Source organism: Euprymna scolopes, chromosome 17 (genome assembly GCF_053919585.1).
Source record: "Euprymna scolopes isolate OS-2025 chromosome 17, ASM5391958v1, whole genome shotgun sequence".
Classification (NCBI taxonomy): Eukaryota; Metazoa; Mollusca; class Cephalopoda; order Sepiida; family Sepiolidae; genus Euprymna; species Euprymna scolopes.
In genome coordinates, this window is record NC_136498.1 from 42,443,620 (window position 1) to 42,456,304 (window position 12,685).

General features: G+C 34.4%; 1 protein-coding gene across 2 annotated transcripts in view; it reads right to left on the minus strand.

The window, feature by feature from the left end:
• Positions 1-9,130, minus strand: part of LOC145296737 (cyclin-dependent kinase 8-like) — an 84,103-nt gene extending 74,973 nt beyond the window's left edge. For both annotated transcript variants that reach the window (XM_080142758.1, XM_080142757.1), the window contains exons 1-2: positions 8,379-9,130; positions 1,928-1,996 (exon numbers count right to left, since the gene is read on the minus strand). In XM_080142758.1, the coding sequence (XP_079998884.1) occupies positions 1,928-1,996; positions 8,379-8,506 (197 nt within the window). In that variant the 5' untranslated portion in view covers positions 8,507-9,130. The remainder of the gene's footprint in view (positions 1-1,927; positions 1,997-8,378) is intronic.
• Positions 9,131-12,685: the final 3,555 nt, after the last annotated feature.

The window sequence follows — 12,685 nt, forward strand, 5'->3', positions numbered from 1 at the left end:
CTTCCACAGAAGAGACGTTGCGAGTCTATCTTTGTTTTATCGTTATTTCCATGGCAGGGGCTCGTCTGAGCTCCAATCTCTGCCCCCCCCGCCAATCTTTAACAATAAACACCCGTCTAGCTGAAACCACTGTCAATTTTCCTCACTCTTTATCTGTGCCTAAATCAAAATGTAGATTACATGAACAAAGCTTCTTTCTTAGAACTGCATGCCTGTAGAACTGTTTGCCTGTTTCCCTCCTGACTTCAACATGGATGTCTTCAAGTCCAACATAAACAAATTCCTGATGACCTGCCCCTTAAGTAATGAGACTTCATAAAATCTCCAATACTAATGAATACTGCAACACTATCTCATTGATTACTGTACACAAAATAACTCTTATCCCCGCGTGGCTTCTAGGCCTTGTTAAGTGGTGACCTCATGTAAAAAAAAAAAAAAAATCTCATAAGTTTCAATTGTTGTTGAGTTCTTGTTTCTTGAGATAATTTTCAAAATGAAAATGCGGGACAGTTGCTTCTCAATTACCCATACAATTTATAAAAAAAACTTGATCAATTTATGTGATTCTTGGATTATGATATTTTCGTTTCATCACAGGAAAATACATCAGATTTTTAGGTGCTTATTTAGAATTACACTTAAATAAAAAAACAGAAATACAAAAAACTCATCATGGAAAGAAAATGTTGTTCCAAAAATCACATACCGATCAAGTAGTTTTTTTATAAATAAGAAAATCAAATTTTAGGACCAGTAAGACAATAGTCGCCGGAGGCCATGATTTTGGATATCCAAGACAACTCAATTTGTCTATCAGGATTTACAGACAGTGCTATGGCCGCCAGACGTTATCAAACACTAAAAATTGTAACATTTGATTTTCTTAAAAAAAAATTATGTGATTTTTGAAATATGATATTTTCGTGCTATGACGACTACTTGGATCATAAAAATTTTTTTTCTTGAAGCGTAATTCTTACTAAGATTTTTTTTTAATATAGGAAGAATTTTGGACAAGAACCAACTTTTTAATATTGGATTTTTCACTATATACAAAAAAAAAAAAAAAAAGACATATTCTGGGTTGCCAAGTCATCTTTTCAGTTACCAAACTGAAACTTGTTCAGCATTTATTAAAAATTTTAGAGTATAATACTTTTAAAGTTAAAAAAAAATTTTGATCATTATATTCAAATAAAAATGAATACACTTAAAAATATAAAAATAATCAACATTTTTATGAAGATTTGATGGAACTTCAAGAATTATTTCTAAAATTTGTATTAATTTTTTTTTTCCATTTTTTGTTTAAATTTTGGTACTTATGCAGAACATGCAGTGATATTTATTAGATGGGATCTTCAAATTAAATTAAATTTTTACATACAGATTAGTTAAAACACATTCCCCTTCCTATATTATGAATGATTTTCTAAATATTTCAGCATGATCCTTATTATACACAAGTACCTTAATTTATTTGAATTATCACTTAGAAGCTCAATTTTCAAATTATTTAAATGTGTCGTAAATATTCCTGATTGACTTTTCTAGAAGAAATCCTCAGTTCATTATCCAAGTTTATCATAAATTAGTCACCAACATGTAAATATTTACAATTCAACAAAAGATTATCAGTTCTAACATTTCTGTTCCACAATTTGTCACAAGGAAAATCTGTAACTAAAAGAGGTGGGGGGGGGGGGACAATAGTCTTTAACAATCAAGGCTGTTTACAAAAATTAATCCCGTCTTCCAGATGCACTACTTATGCATGATAGCTCTCTTATGGTAGAATAGGAGAAATACTACCAGGGAGGAGTAACCTCCTGGTGATAAAGTCTAATTTAGTTTTAGAGAACAATTCAGCAAATATCAACCACAATAAGATCCATCTTCATATTAACAACCGATGTGAACTTACCATCTCAGGGAAATTTCTTGTGATTCTCCATGAATGGAAATATTACTGAAGTTACAACCTGACTTTGTTCTACAAGGAAAAAAAAGAAAATAAATTTTATATATATACATATATATATATATATATATATATATAAATAATGGAGAGAAGTTGTGCAGATCAAATATATAGCAGATATTTTGAGAACTTTTAAGGACAAAAACTAAACAAATGCAGTAAGATTCTATATAAAAAGAACAAAAAAAAGTTATACATTTTTACAAAATTATCAATTTCTAAAATTGTTTCAGATTGTATTTACATGAAAGATGTGTTAGAGTTATATTTATTTATTCTGAAAAGTTGAAACAAAACTAATAAAAAATTAGGCACAAGGCAACTCAAAAATTGAGGAGGCGGTGTTTATGATCATACTCCTCACTCTACCTTTGCTAGTCTATGCTTGATCCTAGCTACAGTTCTCATTCACCACAATATCTCAAGGACACCGGGGGTCGTCCTACCTAAGATTCTCAAATCATATTGTGTGTGTGTGTTTGTGTTTTTATAAATAAAAGGGTAAACATAAAATTTTATAAAAAGTCGTTTAAAACCTGAAAATGAACCAAGTATCTTCATATGTGTTTGGTTAAGTAATTCTTTTCACCAGCAACATTGATGTTTGTAATAGTAGCAGTTGTCCTGGTTTTTTCACTTCACCAACAGCACGAGGCAGTCGCTCTTCATCTTAAATGGTAAACCTCGTTTCATCTCTTTATTAACACAAGAGAGAAACAGCATCCGTCAAAAATGCATGCAAATAACATGCCATCCAAAACAAAAAACGCTCGACCAAAAAAAAATATTTAGACATTTTTGGACAACGAACAGCACTTATTTTGCATCAACACTCTCACCTTGTAAACAGTTTCAGGTTCATGCCTGTGTGCAGCCACCATTTTCTTCCAGTAGATGCATGTCAGTTGGGGCCCGCTTATCTATATCTGCACAATCACAATATTATGTAAAACAAATGACTTGTTTAAAGGCAAGGATTATTATAGCAATACTAGCAGGTCACCTGATGTTGTCCAGTCGTAAAATACGCTTAAATATATTTTAATTTACATAGATTTTGTATTTATTATTATAGAACTAATTCTTTAATTATAGTAGTGTACTCAATATATAGTAATGATTTAAAAAGTAGAAAAATACATTACTTGGGTGCTATCAGTTAAAATCGCACCAAAACATTTAACATTCCAGTTTTGGTTGTTACTGCTTGAGCTATCAGATAGCTAAGAAATAATTAAAAATGAACCAATTTTAATGTACAAATATATATTTAAAAACCACCTTAAGTTCACTTAGACCTGACAAGTTCCAAGGTTTTTAAATTTTGACTGCTTAGCAGATACTTTTACTGATAAAAACCTATAAAAGAATGAATCACAAAAAAATGCAATCATTTGACCTGCCTTGCGTTGCTCTGTGACTTTACATCTTGTAGATGCACTTAAACAAAAATGGAGACAGTCTTATAAATTAGATTTGATGGTGATGTGCTTGTGAAAAACAATTTTTCACAAAGTTTAATTAAAAACAGAAAAACCATAATCATTTTGTTTTACAGCATATCAATCCATTTTTGGGGGGTTATTTGATGCCAATTCCATTTATTTTAGTAAAAAGTTTTTATGCTTGAAGTTCTTGGTATTTTCAAATATTTAGATGAATCACTTGTAGCTTAATTTGTTTCATGTATGTATACAAAGGATGTTCAACCCAAGTGGATCAGAGAGGATTGCATATTGCATTGTTATGATTTAACATGCATTTATGACTTGAAAGTTTCATCTTTCTGTTGCAGATATTGACAGTAGAAATCAACCAGTCATGGACGTGCATCAAAAGAAGTATGTTTATTGAATTAGTCCATGCAAAAAAATAAAAAAAATGGAACCGATCAACAGTCATCAGCCTGAATGTTTATGAAACCGATGAAGTTGATGTCAACACAATTAGGAGATGGGTCAGTTGATTCCAGAGTAGCAACAGATGAGTGACAAAGCGCGCCCCACACTTTTACGATTGCAACATCAAAAGAGGCTGGCAAAAGTGCACTCAGTATGGCACAATCACGTTGACACACTGGTTCTCGACAGATCATCTAAATTAAGCAACGTTAAGCCTGGCCAGTACCAAATGGGTGACCATTTGGGAAGATTAGGTGCTGTATGTACCTTCTGGGAAAGTTGGGCATGAGGCCAGCACCCTCACCCCCATAGAAAAGAACTCCTCACTACAAAAGCATCAAAGTGTAGATAACCTCTGCCCTTCCAGGGGCTCAAGGCTATGGATGGAAAATGCATTGAGAATGATAGTGATAACATACAAAAATAAATTCTGAAGCAGAAAAAGTTGCTTATTTTAATGGTACCACTCCCATCTTCATATCTCTAACATTTTAGTTTTAATTTAGTTAAAAAAATAGGCTTTACTTTTGGAATGACTTGAATTTTGTAGATAAAACCTGCAATTAATAAATTATATTTAACTAGTAAATGAGCTGGGTTTGGTTTTTAGACTTGAGTATAACCGCACTATCTTAAAAAATTACAGGGTGGAACGATAAAATTGTCGCCTCAGAAAAGACATGATTTGATTTGATGAAAACCGGTTTTCGTTTTTGTTACCGACCATCTATAAGTTGGTCAGTTGTGTACACATCCCAAGGTAATAGGAGCCATCTATAATGTTCGAAAGTGACACAATGTTCAACAACCAAGATTGGAGATGGGCCGCTATACAACTTATGCTCTCTACTGATCCAAGTTATGAAAACAGGACCATTGCCAGCACTCTCAAAATGCATCGTTGGATTGCTACAAATAACAGGGACATGCCCAGAATGTTCCCGGCCACGGTTATGGTCCCTGGTGTGGTTTCAAGTGAGGGTCACCTCATGCCACCTCACATCTTCGAAATCAGCTTCGAAATCAACACCAAAGTGTACCTGGATGTGCTGAAGAGTGTGGTGATCCCCTGGTGCAATCAGGTGGTCGCAGGACTCAGCTCTGGCCCACAAGTCCAAAGAAACTCAGGCTTGACTTCAGAAGGAATGCTACGACTTTGTACCCTTCTCTCACTGATCTCTCCCAACCTGAACTCACTAGACTACTTCGTTTGGTCATACGTCGAGAACATCAACATGACCCCCCCCCCACAACACCAAAGCCAGCCTGATCGCCGCCATCTGCCGAGGTCCTGCCAGTGCTTGTGTAAAAAGACATACTTCCCAGTTTCAGACCCGTATCAAAAACATTTTGGGTTTGTATTACTGTACACATAGATTCGAAAAAGTTGTCCAAAAACAAATATATAACAAATAAATGTTATCAAAGGCAAGATAAGTTACTTTTCTACCAAACTAGATATATTTTTTGTGTTTTTATTCAATGTAACATGTTTATTCAGCTCGAAAAACATGCAGCCTTTACCGATGTATTGGAAAATTCAAAATGGCGCCCGACTCTCTTTAACACAGTAAGTTTGTGAAAAGGTGTTATAAATAATAAACTAGACAAAATACTATTTTAAAAAATACCGAATATATGTCAACTTATGTCACGGTAACATATTGCGCGAATTTATGACAGTATTTTGTCTAGTTTATTATTTATAACACGTTTTCCCGAACTTACCGAGTCGGGCGCCATTTTGAATTTTCTAATATATCGGTAAACACTATGCTTTTCGAGCTGAATAAACATGTTACATTGAATAAAAACACGAAAATTATATTCAGTTTGGTAGAAAATAACTTATCTTGCCTTTGATAACATTTGTTATATATTTGTTTTTTTGACAACTTTTTCGAATCTTTGTGTACAGTAATACAAACCCAACATTAAAAACACAATCAGTTGTTCTACACGATTAATTACCGCAGTTTTTGGATATATTACTATTATCGACATGAAAATTAAGTACATAATATTGTCATTGTTTAAAACATCTTTAAAAAAATCAATCTTTCGGCTATCTTAACACCAAATGTCCGAATTTCGAAAAAAAAAAAAAAAAGAAAAAGCATTGCAAAAGGATGCTTGTGAAAAGTTTGATATTTTGAGTTTTACTAACATATCCATCTTAGAATATCAAGAGATTTACAAGAAATCTTTATTTTCATTTTTATGGTTGTAAAGAGACACCGGAAGTGAAAACGATACTTTCAAAAGGATGCTTTGTTTATATTGGTGATCTTTAAAACCAACGCATTACGTACTTCCGTGTCATGTTGAAATTAGTATACAATCCAAAAATTACGAAAAATGATCCGGTAGAAAAATAATTACCATGAAAAAGAATTCATTGAATTATCGAGTTTTATCGTAAATTGTAATGTGGAACGATGTCAGTGCGACAAACAAGGGATATAACCCGCGGCTTAAAAATCCGCCATTTTTTTTTTTTTTTTTTTTTTTTAGATCAACGCATTTTAGGAAACGTAATTGTTGTGGTGCTTTCTTTTCGTTAAAAATACACCCTGCACACCTATTGGAACATTTTCATAAATTTAAAATTTATACTAAATTCGCCATGACACGCAAGTGCATAATACGTTGGTTTAAAACCGCATCAATATAAACAAGCACCCTCAAAAGTTAAAACAAAAAGAGACAATCTACAAAACACACAATTATGCAAAATATATAGGAGGCAAATATTAAAATCGAATGTAAATAAGCGTTTCCTAGTTCTCTAATTTTCGTTTCAGAAACTCTAGTTTAATTTTCTGTTCGCCTTTCGACTATTGTAACGCGTTTTACCAATATCGTCCATATAGGTCTGTTGTGTACAGACATCTTTCTCGGCAATGTGTTTCCAGACGGGAAATACAACTTGTTAAATAAGACAAGTAAAAATAAAAATTGTACTAGTGCAGAAAGTGATCCGGACGTAAATAATAGCGTTATTATTTAAAAAGCCATTCTTAACATGGGGAGGGGGGGTTTGTACCTATTCTAGACTTCAACCTTACAGTTGAATAGAAAAACAAAACTTTAATTAAACTTGGAAATACGATTTAAAAATAGCGCGGATCACTCTGCTCTAGCACCATAAAAATGCTAGTAATTTTATAGAATCACTCCAGTCTCTCTGCATTAGCACCTAAAGTTCTTAATATCCAGAAAACTATTTGCCTGTCCCAAATTTAAATGTGATATTCGTTTTCAGCACACCCGAAGATTTGGGAAAATTGCTAATTAAACGGTGAACGTAGAGTTGCAGTTAACGTTATGGTGCTAGTGCAGAGAGTGATCTATTTTTTAAATCGTATGTTCAAGTTTAATTAAAGTTTTGTTTTTTTAATTCAATTGTAAAGGTGAAGTATAGAATAGGTACAAAGCACCCTCCCCATGTTAAGAACGGCTTTTTAAATAATAACATTATTTACGTCCGGATCGGATCACTATCTGCACTAGTACCAAAGTTATATTTTTTGGGTGCTAAATGCACTTACTGATCCGCGCTAATGTTTTAAATAGTATTTAAGTTTAAAGTTTTGTTTTATTTAATTATAAGGTTACAAAACAGCCTTCCCATGTTAAGAATGGCTTTTTAAATAATAACATTATTTCAGCACGGATCAATAAGTGAGTGCACTGACAGTGCACTGCACTGCACTGTTCGATATTTTGTTCTACGCTTACAATGGCTAATTTTTTTAAACAAAAAATATTTAACGAAAAATAATTCATTTGGCGGTACTCATGCAGAGAGTGATCAGCGCTGAAATAACGTTATTTAAAAAGCCATTCTTAACATGAGGGGAGGGTGTTTTGTACTTGCTCTGTACTTTAACCTTACAATTGAATAAAAAAAAAAAGAAAAAAAAAACCATCAAAACTTTAAACGTGGAAATACAATTTAACAAATAGCGCGGATCACTCTCTGCATTAGCACCCGTTTGGCAGTAGTGCCAGGGTTTGTTTAACTGTACAGATTCGAAAAAAGTGTCACAAAACAAATAAATAAATGTTATCAAAGGCAAGATAAGTTACTTTTCTACCTAACTGGATATGTTTTTAGTGTTTATATTTAATGTAACATGTTTATTCAGCTCGAAAAACAGTGTTTACCGACGTATTGGAAAATTAAAAATGGCGGCCGGCTCTCTCGGAGACAGTAAATATGCACGCAGCTTGTTTTCTTAAAATACGTTTCATACAAAGTAAACACCAAATTATTAGTGTAACCCGGATATAAGACACTTTTTCGGTAACTACAACTCATATCTGTACATTAACACGAGCTCAGAGCTCCGCGTTAGAGCTCCGGGAGTTTTAATTTGGGACCAGAGAAAATCTGTCATATCTGCTTTTCTTATATTCAGGTCTCTTATATCCGAGTTAAATTGTATTTTTTAAAGTTCAAGTATTGTTTGTAAAAATGGTTTACTTACCTATTCTTTCTTTTCGCTTTATAAACATGTCCGTACGTTCCCCTCCCGACTTTACACCCTTCGTAGTCGAACAAATCTTCTACCTTTGCACGTTCGGCAGCGGTTTTCATTTTAAAATCATAATCCATCTTTCTTTTTTTTTTTTTTTTTTTCTTCTTCCAATAATTGTATGAATATTTAACACTTTTGTTTTTAAGTTAAAAAATAAAAAATAAATAAATGTTTACCAACCCCAACCCACAAAAGACGGCGGCCGGAAAATTCAGTGGAGCATTCTCACCAGGAAGAAAAAAAAATTAAAAAAAAAAAAACGGGACTCCGCGTTTTTTTTTCCAATCCAAAAAAACTCAACTACTGAATCTTATTGAATTAATATTTGTAATGATTATTTTCGTTTGAAAAAATAATCCACCAAAAGTCCAACTAAGTCGCCAATAACATAATTAATTCGCCATGTTTGAAATTATATTCTTGGTTGGAAACTTCGGTTTCGACGACCGACTATAAATGTTCGGGAGTTCTCGTTAAGTTCCGCCGAGTATTACAGATGTCGAGACTAATATAAAAGAATATATAAAAGCGAAAAACTCAATCTCCCTTCCTTAATCGGGAAATAATAACATAGTAAGGCTATCTCCTCGTAGATTACAACAGACACAATAATTTCTTGCTTTAACAATCGTAATTACCGCTGTTTAACGACAAAGGAAGTGTCGTTAGTGAATGGTGTACGCCAACAAAGTGAGAAAAGCGCAGACTCATGAACCGGTGTTTTAATAGAGTTGTTCCTCATATAAAAAAAGGTACTTCCACAGACATCGACAAATTTTGGCTTAGCCTACTTATTTTCGGTTCAAAACAAACCGAAAAACGATAGGCGGTCTATTGTTTAGAAAGGGTTCGAAGGTCCAAATTTTTTATTCTTTGTCTTTTTCTAAATTCACGATTTTTGCCAATAAAATCATTCGTTTATATATATATATATATATATATATATATATATATATATATATATATATATGTATATATATATACACTTGTGCCCGATATTATTCATACCCCCCTTGAAAATTGAGTTTATTAGGTGTAACTTTTGTAAGAATTTATTGTTTACGTCCATATTGATACATATTCTTAATTGTTCTGGAACCTACCCGTGTGCCCGATAATGACGGCCAGTATGCGAGCCTACTAGACCTTTTTCTCACAACTTGCCCTGAACTATGTTCAGTTTCTGTTCTGTCGCCTCTTGGATCTTCCGACCACTCTGTTGTATCAATTAAGATAAAAATGAAATGTAATAAGTCCCCAGACGTACCTCTTCATCGTACAGTATATCGATACACTAAGGCTGACTGGGATAGCTTCCGTACATTTATATCTGATCTACCTCTGCATTCCATGTTTAAAAAGGATGTGTCCTCTATAGTATTAGACCTAACTGAATGGTTAATTGTAGGTATTGACCATTTCATACCCTCTAAAAAATTTCAGCAAAAACCTAACAGCCAGCCATGGTTCTCTCCAGAATGTGCTGCTGCCATTGCGCACAGAAATCACTTTTTCCACTGCTTCAAACGTAATAGATGTATGGAAACTAAAGCCGTTTTCAGGACTGCCAGCAACCATTGTAAGAAAGTAATAAGGAACGCAAGAGAGTTGTATGCTCAATCTGTTAAGTCCAAAGTAGCTGAGCAGCGGCTTGGTTCCCACCAGTTTTGGCAAATAGCAAACAGAATCCTGAACAGAAGAGTGTGCTCCATCCCAACTATTATCAATGGATCTGAGGTAATCTCGTCAGCATCAGACAAAGCCAAACTCTTTGTCAAGAACTTTGCAGCTAATTCTACCCTTTGCGACCAAGACCGCCAACCCCCAATATTTCCTCTTGTATCAGAAAACACGCTATGTGATATACGTATATCTGTACGTGATGTTGCCAAGCTAATCAAAAACCTTGATTCCAGTAAAGCAACTGGCCCTGATGGTATTCCAATTATAGTACTCAAAAAACTTCAACCTGAACTAGCGCCCATACTTACAAAACTGTTTAAACGTTGTCTTAAGGAGAATAGTTTCCCATCTCCCTGGAAAATCTCATCAGTATGCCCTGTATTTAAGAATTCAGGTGATCGCTCATCCCCCTCTCAGTACAGGCCAATAAGTCTCCTGTGCGTCATGAGTAAGTTGCTAGAATCTGTATTAAATACAGAAGTAATCAAACATCTCAACAAAAATAACCTTCTTAGTGACACTCAATATGGTTTCCGTTCTGCTAGATCTACAGCAGATGTCCTTACAGTTATATCGCATAGGATTAGCAAATCTCTCGACGGTGGCAATCTTTCTAGGGCAATTGCTCTTGACATATCTAAAGCCTTTGATAGGGTATGGCATAAAGGTTTACTTCATAAGATCGCTAGCTATGGTATAGCTGGAAAAGTCTTCTCAATTATTAAATCATTTCTTTCTGATAGATTCATAAGAGTAGTAGTTGAGGGGCAAAAATCAGAAGCTCACAATATTAATGCCGGTGTCCCTCAGGGATCCATCCTGGGCCCAACTCTTTTCCTGATCTACATTAATGATCTTCCAAATCATATCCTTACATCATTTGTAGACATTTATGCTGACGACACTACCATTTATGGTACCACATCTAAGACAGTAAACGAGCAAGTTCTCTCCAATTCTCTCTCCTCTGATCTTGAGCACGTAGTACAATGGGGAAAGGAGTGGCTGGTTACTTTTAATGCATCTAAAACCAAGCTTCTCTCTTTACATCATCAACATTCTAATCCACATTTGTCATCAATTGAAATGAATGGCTCTCGTCTTCAGGAGGCCTCAAGTTTTGACAAGCTTCTGGGCTTGACCATTACTCCTGATCTTAAATGGAACACGTATATCAAATCTGTTGCCAAGGCCGCTGGAAAAATGGTGGGATCTTTCTATCGATCCAGTAGATATCTCACTGCTGATGCTATTCTCTATCTATATAAGAGCCAGGTACGTCCAAGGATGGAATACTGTTGCCACATCTGGGCAGGAGCTGCTAGAAAGAACTTGTCCTGCCTTGATAGAGTTCAAAATAGACTTCGTAGCCTCGTAGGAGATGTCCTTTTCTCCTCCTTGCAACCTCTATCTCACAGAAGAGATGTTGCGAGTTTGTCTCTGATGTATCGTTATTTTCATGGAAGGTGTTCAACTGAGCTTCAATCTATGGTCCCCCCTCGCCAAACTTTCGCAAGAAACACTCGTCTAGCTGTAAACACTATCAATAATTTCCCCCACTCTTTATCTGTGCCTAAACCTAAACGTAGATTCCATGAACAAAGCTTCTTTCTTAGAACTGCACGCCTGTGGAATTGTCTTCCGTTTTCCTGCTTTCCGGCTGACTACAATATGGTTTTGTTCAAGTCTAAAGTAAATAAGTTCTTGATGAGCCGTTCCATATAAGTTATTAAATTTACCAAATTTTCATTACTAATGATTACTATATTGACCAACTTCTACTGTACACTCTTTAACCCTTATCCTTGAGTGGCCTCTGGGCCTTGATAATGTGGTGATGCCTTTGTAAAAAAAAAAAAAAAAAAAAAAACCTCTTCTGATCATTTTCGTCATTTTAAAATCTCGGGATACTTGTAATAAAAGAAATATACAGCTATTTATAAAATCTGCAATGTTCAAAAATAATCATACCCCCTTATTTTTTCAGTATTAATCGAGTTTCTGACTGTTTGTTTTCTGTTTGATTCTTATTTTGAATGCTTTTATACAACCTTTGATTAATTTCATTTCGTTTTTTGCATTTTTCAGAAATTAAAATGATATCAACTGAAAACCAATAAAAGAATAAAAATTATTAGAATGGGGAAGAAAAAAGAGCTTAGTAATGATCTTAGGACTAAAATTGTGAATTCACATAAGGATGGTTTAGGTTACAAGTCAATTTCCAAGAAATTTGAGGTCCCTACAGCAACAGTACAGAGCATCATCAAAAAATTCCAGAGCCACCACACAACAAACAACTTGATTGGTAGAGGAAGGAAAAGGAAACTGTCTGCTAGAGCCACCAGGAATATTGTAAGAAGTGTTAATGCAAATCCAACCACCACTAATAAGGACATTTTAGAAAATCTGGAGTCTTCTGGCATAAAAATATCAAGGCAAACATTGCAAAGGACTCTGCATGAAAATGGTCTGAAAGGAAGAAGACCAAGAAGGACTCCATTGCACACCGGAAAACACCTTGCAGCACGTCTAAAGTTTGCTAGGACCCATGTGAATTCTCCAGAGTCCGT